This window comes from Salvelinus namaycush, chromosome 2, assembly GCF_016432855.1.
Source record: "Salvelinus namaycush isolate Seneca chromosome 2, SaNama_1.0, whole genome shotgun sequence".
Taxonomy (NCBI): domain Eukaryota; kingdom Metazoa; phylum Chordata; class Actinopteri; order Salmoniformes; family Salmonidae; genus Salvelinus; species Salvelinus namaycush.
Genome location: NC_052308.1, coordinates 30129069 through 30147823, shown reverse-complemented (window position 1 = coordinate 30147823; position 18755 = coordinate 30129069). Strand labels below are relative to the sequence as shown.

At 41.7% G+C, this 18755-nt stretch overlaps 1 protein-coding gene across 1 annotated transcript; it reads right to left on the bottom strand.

Moving 5' to 3' along the window:
- Positions 1 to 1454: 1454 nt before the first annotated feature.
- LOC120061312 (zinc finger protein Eos-like) lies at positions 1455 to 16768 on the bottom strand. Its single transcript, XM_039011032.1, has 8 exons — positions 16690 to 16768; positions 8101 to 8152; positions 6395 to 6499; positions 5945 to 6211; positions 5589 to 5756; positions 5299 to 5448; positions 5078 to 5209; positions 1455 to 4887 (listed from the first exon to the last, which is right to left on the bottom strand). The coding sequence occupies exons 2-8, from the start codon at positions 8135 to 8137 to the stop codon at positions 4010 to 4012; spliced, it is 1737 nt and encodes a 578-aa protein (XP_038866960.1). The 5' UTR covers positions 8138 to 8152; positions 16690 to 16768; the 3' UTR covers positions 1455 to 4009.
- Positions 16769 to 18755: the final 1987 nt, after the last annotated feature.

The following is an 18755-nucleotide window of genomic DNA, read 5'->3' as shown; positions in this document are numbered from 1 at the left end:
AAAAATAAATATTAGAATTTTCAAACTAGTTCATTGGTAAGGCGGACAAAGCGTTATCAAAAGCAATCACTTTCGCATGTGAAAATATTGAATCCTACCTACTTCATTACGTAACTTTTGTTTTGAGACGACTTTGCCGTCGGACGGGTCAGGACACTTGGCTCATGCCCGAGAGGCAGCCCGGTTCCAAATGGAATGCAGTAACCTTCAGCCGGTGCAGAACATGCCTGCACAGGCACCATTAATCAAACCCCCCCATTGTCACCGGGAGAGCCTCAATTGCATACTCCATGCATTCCCTCTCCTCATAACCCATTGGATGAGAAAGCCAGAGGTCCCCTCCCTCCGACCTTCTCCTCCAATGGATTTTGAGGAGGACGGGAGGAGTATGCAATTAAGATTCTCCCATAGGCTGCATTTACACAGGCAGCCCTATTCTGATCTTTTCCCTAATTGGTCTTTTGATTGGGCTGCCTGTGTAGCTAGTTGTCAGATCGGTGACTGATGTGAAATGGCTAGAACTAACACTGATAATTTAAAAAACTAAACATTCCAAATGTATCTAACCACGTTTCCATCCAGTTATTATCTGAGTAAAGTCATACCGTATAAAGAAAAATCACAAAAGCTGTGATGGAAACAAGTTTCAGTACAATTTTATAAATGAATTTGTTCTTTTGACATGGTGGGATCTTTTTGTGTTGGTAAAATGTAGTATGCGAGAAATGGCGGTGGAAACACCTTTATGCGCAAATATTGATATAACTATCATATGGAAGTAAACTTGGGAGTCACATGATGACATGGTGTGTGGTCCTCCCACTACGACTCTGGAAAGCATGCAGTTTATTAGGCTACAGATGAAATAAGTTCTAAACTTCACAGGGTGGTGGAAGTGCACGGTATGATCTTGAGGGTCTTATTCTGGTGACATGATCGATGCTTGACTGCCGTTTAAGAGTTACAATATGTGTTTGTCAATCATAATAATCTCATGTTTGTAGACTAACCTACCTGAACTGTATCGGCAAGGTGTTGGCTAGGGCGCACGTGCTAAGACCAGAATAAGCACATTTGCTATTTAATGTAACAGTTTGTGATAAAACTATCAGTAGAATTGAAAATGCGATGGAAACACATTGAACATTAGATTTTTATTCGGTACATAAACTTAAGCGAAAAAGTACATTGTGCACTACGTCATCACGCACTGATTTATATTTGCAATAAGTCAGTTTGGTGGAAACGCACCACTGGCGGGTAAATTCACATTTTCTTTATGCGGATTTTTGAATATTCACATTAAAATCTTTCACCAATTTGATGGAAACCTAGCATATGACATCAATTTGTGTTACCGTTTATTGAGCTTTCAAGACCCATGGCCAAGCGTTCTATCCTCAAATCTGATGTAGCCAACATCAAACAGTGAAAACCTAAGAAGGGGAGGGGGGGGGGGGGGGGGGGGGGGGGCAAAGGCACAATAGCAAGATTTACACACAGAAACATATCTGGAGACACCTAAACCTGCTCTTCCAAGAACTGCCGTCAAACGAACAATGCAGAACTTTCACATCAATTCAATAATTCAACCATTTCGGATTACATTAGATATATAATTTCTCTACTTTGAACAGTAATTACATATCCGTTCATAAGGCATTACGTTTAGAACAGCATTACAGATGAAGTTTAATGCAACTGATTAAGTGCAACTATGCCCTGTAATTCAGTACAATTTCAGTGCTATGTAATTGTTTTAGAAGATTGTGTCTTTTCTGACATTGGGATGAGGCATTTTCTTGTATACAGTCCACTTCAAAGCACATTCCTTTTTTGTAAGATTAATTAAATATTAAATGAAGTGAAGATACAGGGCTGCTAAAACCAACTTAAAAACTTTCAAATTAACCACAGAAAAATTCAAACATCACCAAACCCATACTCCCGACAGAGGCAATTATCATTTGAGGTAAAGAGTTTCACATTTATAAAAAAAAAATAATCCGACAGCCACAGCAGATTTTCCTGTCTCTCATACTTCATCTGTGTCATGAGTAGGGCCAGGAGTTTTGCTTGACCATGGGAAACTCTGGGCCCTATTCAAGAACTATAAATCCTACAGGCTTCCAAGTTCATTCAATGTGAAGACTAAGAGATTGGGTGAAAGAGTAGGACCACAACTGCCCAAACTGTTTCTTTTCATTCACAAATGGTGTATTCATCACGTTCCCTTGATCAAAGCATTGTTAAGTCAGTTGCCTGAAGGGATCTGAATGCTTCATGATTCCAAGGAAAATGTTTACCAACGTCAGTGCTCTCTATAAAAACAACAATTACAAGTCCGATGAGAAAGAAAGAAAATCATTGAATGAAAATAAGCATTTCAAAGTCACTTCTGAAGAATCACCTTCTCAATCTTAACCACCGACAACTGTGGTCAACCACACACACACATTCAAGCCTTAGCAGCAGGTGACAAACTCTCATGCACATGGACTTATTTCTAAACCTTTCATGTATGAAAAGTTACTCTTTTTTAACATGTCTTTGTCTCTTTCCTTTTGGGACGATGTTATACAATTTATATCTACAGTCACTAAGAAATTAGTGACTGCAAATTAAAATGTGTGATTAGTAGAGGGAAATTTAGGATTCAGCTTGGGCATTTAGCAGGGCCAGCTGGGATATTTCATGTAACGTCAAAGATATCTTTATGGATGGAAAAATGTATATTGGCAAGAATTGTCAGCAAGGTCAATGTCATGAAAGGCACAATACAATGAATATACAACAATTGTTTTAGGTCTCACTTAAATAAATAATATTGGTTTTGGTTTGTTTCATAGTAAGCAACACATTGGGATATCAGGGACCTTCTAAAATTGCCAACAATCTCCACCCTTTGTTGAAGTCAACTCCAAAATAGTGTCAGTGGCTCTCTTGAATAATAAAAAAAAAAGTTGTATTATTTCTTTCAACACACTGCACAGAGAAATGTGCAGGCCATAAATAACCTCTTCTATAAAATAGTTTAATATAATTATATCTCAGTGCAACAAAAGCAATCAAATGAAACAAAACAAACATACTGTACCCCATTCCACCCACAACATTCACACTGATAAAAGCCTTCAACTCTGTCTCTCATTTAACTTACTAAACTTCCAAAAGAACCAACACACACAAACTGAAATTGGAAAGTGCACTCATTTGAGGCCAACCCCTCAAATCCTTCTTACTATTTGACTTGGGATCCTGGGCCTGGCCTGCACCGCAACTGTTATTAAAATACATTACCCACTATACATCAAATACACAATCTTATACAACACTGTCTGTCTGCCACACCCCCAGGGACCAAGCATGTTAGGGAATGGATTTTAAAAAGTGCTTTTCAAATAGGGCTTTGTTAAACGGACAAATTCCTAGGAAGCCTAATGGCATCTAAAGACGACTACTGATGTCTGACTGCAGCTTGCAAGTGCAACGAAGTGCACATTGACAACTGTTTGTTTTCTTGCATTATAAATTTTAGATAAAATCTTGATTAAAGTGCAGTAGAGGAAAACAAAGTCAGATGTAAATCACATTGTCTAGCTAGTAGCATCACTTTTTTTGTGCGCCCGGTTTTTTACCCGGATAAGAGAGGAAAGGTAGACAGACCACACCAGAGAAAGGCACTTCTGAGGATAGAAAAGTGCATTTACTCTTCATCTTAGCATTTTCTGGCAAGAATTCATACATTTTGAAAAGTGTATTCAGAGTAGTGAGGATTCTCCCTTTTTAAAGTGACGCAATTGAGCTATTCTAATGTGCCTATTTGAAGTTGAGGTTTATGTGATATCAGTATCAATGCTTGTGTACAAATCATTTACAAAAAGCAGTTTTTTTTTTTTACTACCCTTCCCCTTCTACCCCCTCTTGTGATGCAGTGCAGACCAAACCCAAGCAGGCCCTTCTCTCAGAGTAAAAACAGCCCTAAGTACAGAGGCCCATCCAGCCAGCCTCAGCCTGGCAGGTGCTCTCCGCGGACAATGTGGGAGGAGAACTCATAGCGGTCCTGGCTGCGGTGGCCACAGATGTTGCACTCGAAGGGCTGGCGGAAGCCGTGGCAGCCCATGTGGATGGTGAACATAACGTGGTCCAGGAAGAGCACACGGCAGTGCTCACAGCGGAAAGAGCGCACTGTGTGCCCCTCTCCGTCCACCACTCGAAACGCCTGCCTTGAGGTGGGGGAGCCTGGGGCCAGGGCAGGGGGTGGGGGGAAAGCAGGGTGGCCACCCTCCTCCCTGTCCCTCTCTCCATCCCTGTCTTTGGCATGGCTTGGGCTGTCCATGCCCCTGTGGTGCAGTAGGGGTGGAGGGGGAGGGTGGTGGTTGGAGTGGAGGTGGTGGAGGTTGTGGTGACTGTGGTTGTTGTGGAGCGGCAGGGCAGGCGCGACACTGCTAAACACTTCATCCGGCATGCTCTCTGTGTCCGTGGAGTCCTGGCAACCGTTGCTAGGTGACGGGCCGTGGCTGCGGCCAGGGGGCAGGTCCTCGTGGCCCTCTGCAGCCTCCCTGCCCCCCACACCCGTGGACCCTAGGCAAGCCCCGGCCCCAGTGCAGTCTAGCCTCGGCCCCAGCGTAGCCATGGGGGTGTGAGCCGAGCTGATGACCGGCCGGAGCTCCGACAGGCAGGAGGGGTGAGGGAGAGGCAAGCGTAGGGGTCGGAGGCCTTCAGATCCACCACCACTTCCAACTCCCTGTCCCCCCAGGTACCCTCCTCCCAGGCTAGTGTAGTGTGGCTGCTCCAGACCACCGTGGTGCGTAACCCCGTCCTTGTCGAAGGCGGTTCTGAGCTCGTAAGGCGTGTCGGCCAGACTGAGGCGCATGTGCTTCTGTCCTGCAGGGCAGATAGGCATGGAATCACACTGTACCACAACTCATAGGGAGGAACTAGTGATGTGCAGGTCTTCATTATTTTTAAACTGACACCTGATCTCATGAATGATCTTGTACCCTTTTTGTGTTACCTGTGTGTGAGCGGTGTCTTTGCTCACCTCCCCAGAAACAAATTCCAATTAACTGCTTACCTACAAATTTCTGTGGTGTGGATCTCTTGCGTTTGGTGATGCTGTGGGCTAGCCGATCGATGAACGCCATCTTGTCTGAGGAAGGTTGCAGCAGCTTGTCAGGCATGAACTCCAGGTCCCTCAGCTCCTCTTCTATAAAAGATATGATCACACCATAGATAGAAGCAGTAACATTCAGTGTGTGAGTATGTGTGTGCGTGTACGTGTTATTTCTCCACTACCTTGAGTGTGAGCGCTGGCTGGCTGCTGTGTCTCCAGGCTCTGCAGGTAGCTGTGGCAGCGTTCACGGTGCTCTTCCAGGGTGCTCTGCTGCTTGTAGCTGCGTCCACAGTAACTACACTTATAGGGCTTCCCCACTGTGGGAGACGACACTGGGGACAAAGTCAACATACCTTGAATACATACAGAACTCTAGGTCTGTGTCTTTTGCTCAGGAACTGACATGCTCAACTCAGACCCTCTTTTCCTCACCCAAGTGTGTGTGTGTGTACAGTATGTATATCCCTCTCACCCGAGTGAGTGCGGAGGTGGCCTGTAAGAGCGTCCCGTCTGCGGCATGCGTAGCTGCAGAAGGGACATTTAAAAGGCTTCTCCCCCGAGTGCAGCTTAATGTGACGCAGCAGGTTCCCCTTCTGGGTGAAAGAGGCCCCACACTGATTACACTGGAATGGCCGCTCACCTGGAGGAGGCACATACCAGTTTACACACCCGACTCCGTACAAACCAGTTTGAAATCAGTTTCACTCCCAGTCACGTGCCCAAATTACAATGTCAACCTGGTTTCGGGGCAGATCTGCGCAACAAACTAACCTCATCTTTTTGTATAAAGGACTAATCAATCAATCACTCAATCAATTGATCAGTCACCTGTGTGGCTGCGTTTGTGCACCATGAGGACATTGGGCCCGATGCAGATCATCCCACAGATGTCACACTTGAGTTTTCCGTTGGGCAGCCGGATGGCACCTCCTGGTGACATGGGCTCTGGACTGGCCAGCTCCCTGTAGCCCCCTCCTCCGGCCTCTCCTCCCTGCTCAGAACCCCCCTCCTCCACCCTGTCCCCTCTCTCATCCTCTGGCCCCGTGCCGTGGCCCGGCTCCTCATCACTGTACAGCTCCACTTTGATGGAGTTGGCTGGAGAGAGACAGGGTTTAGACCAGGAGAGGGACATATGATGTGAGCAGAGACACGGATGTGCTTGCTAAAGTAAAATAAAAACATCTGAGCCATAAAACCAACTACCATACTCTCCCTTGGGAATAATAAAGTTCAGTACTTGTACTACAAAGACAAAGGAATTGACAAATTGGAACTGACCACTAAGAGAGCGGCTGGGAGAAGTGTGCTGGCTGTTGGGGGTGCTCACTGTGGGGCCTCCAAGGGCCCCTGAAAACTCCCTCTCCATCGAAGAGTCTCCACTGCCTGTTATCCACACACACAAAATTATGTAGGCCTACTGACAGTTCATTCAGCCATCTCGATAATGTCACAACCATAAGGTCAGTAAGTCAGCTAATAAACTCAGCAAAAAAAGAAACGTCCTCACTGTCAACTGCATTTATTTTCAGCAAACTTAACATGTGTAAATATTTGTATAAACATAAGATTCAACAACAGACAAACTGAACAAGTTCCACAGACATGTGACTAACAGAAATGGAATAATGTGTCCCTGAACAAAGGGGGGTCAAAATCAAAAGTAAAGTCAGTATCTGGTGTGGCCACCAGCTGCATTAAGTAAGTACGGCAATGCATCTCCTCATGGACTGCACCAGATTTGCTGTGAGATGTTACCCCACTCTTCCACCAAGGCACCTGCAAGTTCACAGACATTTCTGGGGGGAATGGCCCTAGCCCTCACCCTCCGATCCAACAGGTCCCAGACATGCTCAATGGGATTGAGATCTGTGCTCTTCACTTGCTATGGCAGAACACTGACATTCCTGTCTTGCAGGAAATCACGCACAGAATGAGCATTATGGCTGGTGGCATTGTCATGCTGGAGGGTCATGTCAGGATGAGCCTGAAGGAAGGGTACCACATGAGGGAGTAGGATGTCTTCCCTGTAACGCACAGCATTGAGATGCCTGCAATGATAAAAAGCTCAGTCCGATGATGCTGTGACACACCGCCCCAGACCATGATGGACCCTCCACCTCGATCCCGCTCCAGAGTACAGGCCTCGGTGTAACGCTCATTCCTTCGACGATAAACGTGAATCCGACCATCACCCCTGGTGAGACAAAACCGTGACTCGTCAGAGAAGAGCACTTTTTGCCAGTCCTGTCTGGTCCAGCGACGGTGGGTTTGTGCCCATAGGCGACGTAGTTGCCGGTGATGTCTGGTGAGGACTTGCCTTACAACAGGCCTACAAGCCCTCAGTCCAGCCTCTCTCAGCCTATTGCGGACAGTCTGACCACTGATGGAGGGATTGTGCATTCCTGGTGTAACTCGGGCAGTTGTTGTTGCCATCCTGTACCTGTTCCGCAGGTGTGATGTTCGGATGTACTGATCCTGTGCAGGTGTTGTTACGTGGTCTGCCACTACGAGGACGATCAGCTGTCCGTCCTGTCTCCCTGTAGCGCTGTCTTAGGCGTCTCACAGTACAGACATTGCAATTTATTGCCCTGGCCACATCTGCAGTCCTCATGCCTCCTTGCAGCATGCCTAAGGTACGTTCACGCAGATGAGCAGGGACCCTGGGCATCTTTCTTTTGGTGTTTTTCCAGAGTCAGTAGAAAGGCCTCTAGTGTGTTAAGTTTTCATAACTGTGACCTTAATTGCCTACCGTCTGTAAGCTGTTAGTGTCTTAACGACCGTTCCACAGGTGCATGTTCATTAATTGTTTATGGTTCATTGAACAAGCATGGGAAACAATGTTAAAAACCCTTTACAATGAAGATCTGTGAAGTTATTTGGATTTTTACAAATTATCTTCGAAAGACAGGGTCCTGAAAAAGCAACGTTTCTTTTTTTGCTGAGTTTACAAAGGACTGTCCATGCCCTGCCCTCCATACACTTACCTGACATGTAGGGACGGCCATTGCAGTCGTCATCCATTCTAACACCAGTAAACTGACAGAAAAACAAACAGGTAGAGGAGAACCTCTTTTTTAAAAAAATCACAGTTCTTCACTCTGTAAACACAACGACACAGTTCCAGGAAATGCATAGTAGCTTAAAATTCATGAAGTGCAACTGACCCTCATTGAGCTTAGTCCAGCAATTTCAGCAGACGGGTAGCAAATTGAGTTAGAAAACCCAAGATGCCTAGATTATGGCACAGTGGCTTATTTAAAAATATATTTAACATTTCCGCCTGAATTCTTTACATTTTCACCCCAAATTCTCATTTCTTAAATGCTTCCAGATTAGGTCATTTTATTCAATTTTACTTTAGGTTTTTAACTTATTTGAATAAAACAGTTTGTCCATAAATCATAAAAATGGTATACTAGAAGTTTACATTAAACTATATTTATTACATAAAAACAGTGTATGTGGACATGTTTCTTATTACTGTATCACTTTTTGAAGTTGCTGTAAAAACTTCAATATTTTAAGTAAAGTTTTATTCACCCATGATGCATTGTCTAGAGGAGTAATCCTTAGATGAGCACAAGTTCATTTAATTTCTTAATTTATATGCCTTCAGAATGAGGATCTTATTCTCAAACAACGCCTTTACTACACCTGACCTTCTCATTAACGAAATGGCTTAAAAAAAAGCTCAAATTGGGAAAAACGTAGAGTTCCATTAATTACCTAAATGGAGGCATGAATGGGCTTTAGTGATGTGGTCAATTATTTGCTGACTTGGCTGTCTCCTATTACTTGCAGGCTGAGCTAAGGGGCTCTCATTACCGAAACATTTTTACCTTTGTTTTGGTCATGAGACCCTTCATTTCGGTATTGATAATAAGCTAATTCTAATGTACAGTCAATGGGTGTGCTAGTAACTTTAATTACTTACTAGGACCACTGCTTACACCTATTATATAGATTTTTTTGTAAAACATTAGTTATTTGATTAAGTAGGAGTTGTCAAGAAATATGGGTGTATAAACCACATTTAATTTACATAAAGCCACGATCTGGAGTTTGTGTTTCAGCAAAGAGCAACCCCACCACTTAAAAAGGAGGATATCCACCATTTTGATGTGTACCCGTTTAGCACATACAGTGCCTTGCAAAAGTATTCATCCCCCTTAGCATTTTTCCTATTTTGTTGCATTACAACCTGTAATTTAAATAGATTTTTATTTGAATTTCATGTAATGGACATACACAAAATAGTCCAAATTGGTAAAGTGAAATTTCAAAAAATAAAATAAACAGTAAATGCGTGCATATGTATTTACCCCCTTTGCTATGAAGCCCCTAAATAAGATCTGGTGCAACCAATTACCTTCAGAAGTCACATAATTAGTTAAATAAAGTCCACCTGTGTGCAATCTAAGTGTCACATGATCTCATATATATATATATATATATATATATATATATATATATATATATATATATATATATATATATATATATATATATATATATATATATATAAAACTAGTTTTTCAAACACTCCAAATTTCTTGTCAACAAAGTATAGTTTTGGCAAGTTGGTTAGGACATCTACTTTGTGCATGACAAGTCATTTTTCCAACTATTGTTGACAGACAGATTATTTCACTGTATCACAATTCCAGTGGGTCAGAAGTTTACAAAAACACTAATAGGCTGACCACACCGACGCGAGCATTGCAAAATAAATTTAGGAATATATATTATTCAATTATTGCACCCACACTGCTCGCGAGCGTCTGCGTTGCCAAGGGCTAAAATAGAAGTCATTCCTATTTCTGACGCAGATCGCGCTGCAAGTCCGGTCTTTCCCATCTCATTGGTTTATAGAAGCAGGTACCCACGTGCCGTCTCCTCATTGGTTACACCCACGTGGGTGATTGAAAGACGAACTGTTTTGCCGGTTGTCGTGGTAATACTATGAAAGTGTAGATGCCAATCACCATATAAGTTCAAAGATGAAAAAGCCTGGAAAGAGGAGAGATGACTAGAAACTATTCGGTTGACCGTTTCATGTGTGGATTAATTGTCGGAGTGGAGGACCTTGTGCATTTCAGGTAAAATAACAACTCAATGTTTATATCCCAGGACAAATTAGCTAGCAACAGCAAGCTAGCTAAATTGGACAAAGTAGCTAGCAAGTGCAAGCTAACTAGCTAAATTGCCATACATGTTTAATGCTTTTCGACCTGTCCCCAAATTAATGTCATTGGTTCAGAGTTTGTTTTGATATTTTAACCTGCGTGTTGTGATCGCGTTTGGTGTAGGGGGACAAAATAAATGTATGCACGATGGCGCACGCGAGCAGCCGGTTTGGGTTCCGTGTAAGTTGACTGTGCCTTTAAAAAGCTTGGAAAATTCCAGAAAATTTTGTTATGGCTTTAGAAGCTTCTGATAGGCTAATTGACATCATTTGAGTCAATTGGAGGTGTACTTGTTGATGTATGTCAAGGCCTACCTTCAAACTCAGTGCCTCTTTGCTTGACATCATGGGAAAATCTAAAGAAATCAGCCAAAACCTCAGACAAACAATTGTAGACCTCCACAAATCTGGTTCATCCTTGGGAGCAATTTCCAAACGCCTGAAGGTACCACGTTCATCTGTACAAACAATAGTACGCAAGTATAAACATGGGACCACGCAGCCGTCATACCGCTCAGGAAGGAGACGTGTTCTGTCTCCTAGAGATGAACATACTTTGGTGGGAAAAGTGCAAATCAATCCCAGAACAGCAGCAAAGGACCTTGTGAAGATGCTGGAGGAAACAGGTACAAAAGTATCTATATCCACAGTAAAACGAGTCCTATATCAACACAATCTGAAAGCCCGCTCAGCAAGGAAGGAGCAACTGCTCCAAAACCGCCATAAAAAAAAGCCAGACTACGGTTTGCAACTGCACATGGGGACAAAGATTGTACTTTTTGGAGAAATATCCTCTGGTCTGATGAAATTTTTTGGCCATAATGACCATCGTTACATTTGGAGGAAAAAGGGGAATGCTTGCAAGCCGAAGAACACCATCTCAACTAGAGGTCAACCGATTATGATTTTACAACACCGATACCGATTATTGGAGGACCAAAAAAACCCGATACCAATTATTCGGCTGATATTTTTATTTATTTATTTGTAATAATGACAATTACAACAATACTGAATGAACACTTATTTTAACTTAATATAATACATCAATCAAATCAATTTAGCCTCAAATAAATAATGAAACATGTTCAATTTGGTTTAAATAATGCAAAAACAAAGTGTTGGAGAAGAAAGTAAAAGTGCAATATGTGCCATGTAAGAAAGCTAACGTTTAAGTTCCTTGCTCAGAACATGAGAACATATGAAAGCTGGTGGTTCCGTTTAACATGAGTCTTCAATATTCCCAGGTAAGAAGTTTTAAGTTGTAGTTATTATAGGAATTATAGGATTATTTCTCTCTATACGATTTGTATTTCATATACCTTTGACTATTGGATGTTCTTATAGGCACTTTAGTATTGCCAGTGTAACAGTATAGCTTCCGTCCCTCTCCTCGCTCCTACCTGGGCTCGAACCAGGAACACATTGACAACAGCCACCCTCGAAGTAGCGTTACCCATGCAGAGCAAAGGGAACAACTACTCCAAGTCTCAGAGCGAGTGACGTTTGAAACGCTATTAGCGCACACCCCGCTAACTAGCTAGCCATTTCACATCGGTTACACCAGCCTAATCTCAGGAGTTGATAGGCTTGAAGTCATAAACAGCGCAATGCTTGAAGCACAGCGACGAGCTGCTCGCAAAACGCACGAAAGTGCTGTTTGAATGAATGCTTACGAGCCTGCTGGTGCCTACCATCGCTCAGTCAGACTGCTCTATCAAATCATAGACTTAATTATAACACACAGAAATACGAGCCTTAGGTCATTAATATGGTCGAATCCGGAAACTATCATCTCGAAAACAAAACGTTTATTCTTTCAGTGAAATACGGAACCGTTCCGTATTTTATCTAACGGGTGGCATCTATAAGTCTAAATATTTCTGTTACATTGCACAACCTTCAATGTTATGTCATAATTACGTAAAATTCTGGCAAATTAGTTCGCAATGAGCTAGGCGGCCCAAACTGCTGCATATACCCTGACTCTGTTGCAAGAGAAGTGACACCATTTTTCCTAGTTAAAAGAAATTCATGTTAGCAGGCAATATTAACTAAATATGCAGGTTTAAAAATATATACTTGTGTATTGATTTTAAGAAAGGCATTGATGTTTATGGTTAGGTACATGTTGGAACAACGACAGTCCTTTTTCGCGAATGCCACCGCATCGATTATATGCAACGCAGGACACGCTAGATAAACTAGTAATATCATCAACCATGTGTAAATAACTAGTGATTATGATTGATTGTTTTTTATAAGATAAGTTTAATGCTAGCTAGCAACTTACCTTGGCTTCTTACTGCATTCACGTAACAGGCAGGCTCCTCGTGGAGTGCAATGTAATCAGGTGTTTAGAGCGTTGGGCTAGTTAACCGTAAGGTTGCAAGATTGAATCCCCGAGCTGACAAGGTAAAAATCTGTCGTTCTGCCCCTGAACAAGGCAGTTAACCCACCATTCTAAGGTCGTCATTGAAAATCAGAATGTGTTCTTAACTGACTTGCCTAGTTAAATAAATGTGGGGGGAAAAATAGATTTCCGATTGTTATGAAAACTTGAAATCAGCCCTAATTAAAATCGGCCATTCCGATGAATCGGTCGACCTCTAATCCCAACCGTGAAGCACGGGGGTGGCAGCATCATGTTGTGGGGGGTGCTTTACTGCAGGAGGGACTGGTGCACTTCACAAAATAGATGGCATCATGAGGTAGGAAAATTATGTGGATACATAGAAGCAACATATCAAGACATCAGTCAGGAAGTTAAAGCTTGGTCGCAAATGGGTCTTCCAAATGGACAATGACCCCAAGCATACTTCCAAAGTTGTGGCAAAATGGCTTAAGGACAACAAAGTCAAGGTATTGGAGTGGCCATCACAAAGCCCTGACCTCAGTCCTATAGAAGATGTATGGGCAGAACTGAAAAAGCGTGTGCGAGCAAGGAGGCTAACAAACCTGACTCAGTTACACCAGCTCTGTCAGGAGGAATGGGCCAAAATTCACCCAACGTATTGTGGGAAGCTTGTGGAAGACTACCCGAAATGTTTGACCCAAGTTAAACAATTTAAAGGCAATGCTACCGAATACTAATTGAGTGTATGTAAACTTCTGACCCACTGGGAATGTGATGAAAGAAATAAAAGCAGAAATATATCATTCTCTACTATTATTCTGACATTTCACATTTTTAAAATAAAGTGGTGATCCTAACTGACCTAAGACAGGGAATTTTTACTGGGATTAAATGTCAGGAATTGTGAAAAACGAAGTTTAAATGTATTTGGCTAAGGTGCATGTAAACTTCCGACTTCAACTGTATATATACACACACACACACCTGTTCTGAAAGGCCCCAGAGTCTGCAACACCACAAAGCAAGAGGTACCATGAAGACCAAGGAGCTCTCTAAACAGGTCAGGGACAAAGTTGTGGAGAAGTACAGATCAGGGTTGGGTTATAAAAAAAATATCAAACTTTGAACATCCCACGGAGCACGATTAAATCCATTATTCAAAAATTGAAAAATAATGGCACCACAACAAACCTGCCAAGATAGGGCCGCCCACCAAAACCCACAGACCAGGCAGGGAGGGTATTCATCAGAGTGGCAACAAAGAGACCAAAGATAACCCTGAAGGAACTGCAAAGCTCCACAACAGAGATTGGAGTATCTGTCCATAGGACCACTTTAAGCTGTACACTCCACAGAGCTGGGCTTTACAGAAGAGTGGCCAGAAAAAAGCCATTGCTTAAAGAAAAAAAATAAGCAAACGCATTTGGTGTTCGCCAAAAGGCATGTGGGAGACTCCCCAAACATATGGAAGAAGGTACTCTGGTCAGATGACTAAAATTGAGCTTTTTGGCCATCAAGGAAAACGCTATGTCTGGCACAAACCCAACATCCCTCATCACTCCGAGAACACCATCCCAGTGAAGCATGGTGGTGGCAGCATCATGCTGTGGGAATGTTTTTCATCAGCAGGGACTGAGAAACTGGTCAGAATTGAAGGAATGATGGATGGCGCTAAATACAGGGAAATTCTTGAGGGAAACCTGTTTCAGTCTTCCAGATTTGAGACTGGGACAGAGGTTCACCTTCCAGCAGGACAATGACATTAAGCATACTGCTAAAGCAACACTCAAGTGGTTTAAGAGGAAACATTTAAATGTCTTGGAATGGCCTCGTTAAAGCCCAGACCTCAATCCAATTGAGAATCTGTGTGACTTAAAGATTGCTGTACACCAGCGGAACCCATCCAATTTGAAGGAGCTGGAGCAGTTTTGCCATGAAGAATGGGGATAAAACCCCAGTGGCTAGATGTGCCAAGCTTATAGAGACATACCCCAAGAGACTTGCAGCTGTAATTGCTGCAAAAGGTGACTCAACAAAGTATTGACTTGTTTTTTTGTCTTATTTCCTGTTTCTTTCACAAGGAAAAATATTTTGAAAGTGATAGGCATGTTGTGTAAATCAAATGATACAAACCCCCCAAAAATATATTTTAAATCCAAGTTGTAAGGCAACAAAATAGGAAAAATCCCATCTATAATACCTTAGAACCACACATATCCACGTCCTAATACAGCAATATTATCTGTGAAGACCTGGGAGAATTAACTTTTTCAAAAGAAGTCACTTTGTGCATAAGTCTACTTTTTAAAATACTGTACTTGCCCGTAATTACAGTACTTATATTTATGCTAAAATAAGGGTTATTTTAGTCAGTTGCATTAAGATCAGTGATTTTGGTATTATGCAACTCGTTTGAGATGATCAAATTACACAGTTTGATGTTGTTTTGGATTAATGAATCTAATAGAGCCCAGTAGTTTTTCCAATGGCAAACTATCAATACCAAAACATTATTATTACTGTAATGCACCAATTTTTGGGAAATAATAGAAAAAATTAAATGTATACTTTAATAATGTTGGCTTAATCTGATAGTCTGATATAAAAATAACATGTATACACAAGTAATGAAGAAAAAAATAAACATTCATAAAAGGTTGTTGCAGTAATGAGAAATTACAAAATAAATTGTAATTTAATTTTAAATATACTTGTTTTCAGTGTTGTTTAATTGAGGCCTTTGCATTGTAAATAAATGTTAGAAATGTATTTTCTTAATAGTTTTAACTTAAACTGTTGCAGTAAAGTAATGAGCATTTTTGCATTTGTAGTTCTGGAGATTGTGATAAAATGCATATTATCTCATCAATAAACATAATTATGAAAAAGAAATACAAATCCTAATATTAGTATTCCAAGAGGATTTTTTGTCAAGTGGCATTTAATGGAGTGAGAGGCAATGGTCTTTTGTTTAACACTTCACTATAAAATCCTTCAAGACCATGGACTAAGCCTATACTGTCTGTGGTTTAAGGATAGGTGGTTGTTGAAATACCGCGGTAACAGAATGATGCTAACTAGCTAGCCATCTGACTAAAGTCAAAGATATAGTTAGCTAACTAACACTTTCATCTGTGCTAACCAAAGATTATCTGTGTTAATGCAGTACGGGTTACAACCCCCACCAAAAGTGTGAGCATATAACTAGCTAGCTACATTAGCTCTAGGGCAATTCCATGATAACAGAATGATGCTGAGAGTCAGATTTTACACTTTTCAGATGCAAAGTTTGGTAACAGAATGAGTTGTTTTAATAACAAAAAAAATAAAAATAACTGACCATCTTCTTGGGGGTTGTAAGCTGCACTAGCGTTACGTTAGCGCAGATAATCTTTGGTTAGCACAAATGAAAGTGTTAGCTAGCTACAGTAGTTATCATTGATCATTGACGTTAGTCGGATGACTAGCTACTTAGTTAGCTAGCTTGTTTGCACATGCTAGCTAACTGAGCTCAGCAAGTCAGCCACTAGCTAGCTAGCTATGCTAAAGTTAGCCACAAATACTGGTAACTAACCCTTCTTCTATCTTTGAGATAGCTGTCTGACCAGCTTGGCAACTGACAAGCTAACTATTAGCCAATTGCTTTTAAGTAGCGTTAGCTACCCAAGGCAGACAGTGACAGTTGGATAACATCAACAAAATAGTAAGGAACATAAAATATTACTACTAACGATGCTTTTCTAAATCATATCGGTTGCAAACATTGTGGATGCAAGTGTTTAATCTCAATGCCACGTCTTGGTTAGCATGTCTGGCTGCTAGTTACATGAATAATGCCTGTTTCTTAAGCGGTTGCTATGGTACCCACCGCCCAGAAAAATGCGCTAGGCTAGACAGCTAACGTTAATCAGTTGGCTAGCATCTATGGTTGATGGCATCGTCAGCTACCAACTTTACATTAAAAGCACTTCAACAAACTCCAACCTCTATAGAAACAGCATCTACACAAACATTTTTGCAAATCTTCCTTACCTGTCACGATAGGCCTCGATTCTGGGATTTTATGTTTCTGCTGCTCTGCTTGTTTTCTCTTGCGACGAGAGCATCTCCCGGCACTTGGGTCGTCACTAGTTACCACAGCCACAAAGTCATAAACCCCGCCTATTTCTACAATTTATATTATTAAAATATGATTTTAAACCTAACCTTAACCACATTGCAAACATTATGCCTAACCCTAACCTTAAATTAAGACCAAAAAGCTCATTTTTGTTTTCATGAATTCTTACATATAGACACTTTGACTTTGTGGCTCTGCTATCTAGTGGAACCCCGGCACTCGGCAGCATTTACATCGCGTTCTAAACAATTTCCGGTCCGTCAAATACCGGGATAAAGACCCGCTTCCAACTCCCATGGATTCTCATCAATAGAATGTCGAGTGTGTCGAGCTTGAATGCTCAGCTACCTTCATCTCTCTCAAATTACCCACTTGTTGCACATTAGGCTACATGTTATGTCACATACATAGTCCACCTTTTTGTTCTTGCACTAATTAGTTCCACCCTCTTGCCAATTTCCTTTTCACCAGTATTTTTTTTCACAAAACTTTCTGTAGGGATAGGCTAGCCCTGTACTCGTCCCAAGAGAGCATTTTATATAGGCTACAGCCCACTAGCAGTATAATTTCTGTGTGGAGGGTTGATGAAAATTCAGTGGTTGGGAAGAAGTGTAGTAACAATTGTTTTATTTAGGCAAGTCAGTTAAGAACACATTCTTATTTACAATGACAGCCTACACCAGCCAAACTCGAACAACCCTGGGCCGATTGTGTGCTGCCCTATGAGACTCCCAATCACGGCCGGTTGTGATACAGCCTAGAGCCAGTGATACATAATCGAATCAGGGTCTGTAGTGACACTTATAGCACTGAGATGCAGTGCCTTAGACCGCTGTGCCACACGGGAGCCAAGAGCATTGATTGAATGATACAATCTCAATCATAAGACTGCAAAAGACAATAGGGAACAATCACAGGAAATGTTTAATAATGCAGATTTACATTAATTAACCATTTGTACTGATTTGGGTCAAACACCAGCAAACACATCATTATTTGTATTCCCAAAACTAGAAAATTGGCAGTGTTATGTAGCAATGTTACAGACAAAGTATAGAAAACTGCCAGAGGGTGGCACTGCTGCTGTACAGTGTGTGTGTCCTTCACAAGAGAAATAGTGATTGCAAGGCACATCCAGGTAAGCCCATGTAGAGCCTGTGAAATATCAGAATAGGCTAGCTTTGATTTAACTGCATAAGTCAGTTGGAACATGTGTCATTCTGGTGTTTCTTGATGCATCTCGTTTATAGACACCCACAGTCAAATAGAGGGACAGGGTGTGGTCAATCAAAGAGGTGCATTTCAGGAAATGTGCAGCAGGCCTACTACATACAACAACTTACCCACCCCCCCTATCTGCCCCTTTGTCAATGGAACTACATCAATTCACTCCCCATCTTTTTTAGTCAGACCGTTATGTCTTCAGCGAACGCGAGAGAGACTGAGAGAGAGCGATGTGTAGACTGATGTGTATAGGATATATTGTGTTCAGGCCACATGTACCACAGATGTCCACAATGCTGAAACTGACCTAGAAGAGAAGGAAAGGGAAAGATTACCATTTATTTTTTTTACAAAATACAAAAAAAAATGCAAAAATTGTGTGTGTATGAAAGTATGTAGATATATGTGAATGCACTCCTTAGCGCCCCCACCCCTCTCCCCCCACACAGTTGTGAGATATAACTTTAATGACATTATTATTTATTTTTTTAAACACTACAAACTCGGGGAAAAGGTTAAACTAATCTACGCCTGTTCTGATAAAAATCTTAGGGCCTTCAGCCTCGGGGGATGCCTTGCTTGACCACACCCTCCTTCCTTGCTCCTGGCCTGCCCTGCCTCTTCCACCAATCCATTTGTTTTTTATGGACAGAAAAGAGCAGAAACTCTGAGCTGTCCGATCAGGTCCATTGTCTACTGAATTGCATGTTACAGAAAATAGAAAGAACTGAACTATCTGTTCACCTTTATTTAA

What these genes read in the sequence shown, in the direction of transcription:
- LOC120061312 (XM_039011032.1), bottom strand. Translation starts at nt 8,137, where the DNA reads ATGGATGACGACTGCAATGGCCGTCCCTACATGTCAG. An exon ending in TGGCCGTCCCTACATGTCAG is followed by an intron (nt 6,500 to 8,100) that starts GTAAGTGTATGG and finishes TGTGGATAACAG; the next exon opens with GCAGTGGAGACTCTTCGATG. An exon ending in CCACCTCCGCACTCACTCGG is followed by an intron (nt 5,449 to 5,588) that starts GTGAGAGGGATA and finishes CTTTGTCCCCAG; the next exon opens with TGTCGTCTCCCACAGTGGGG.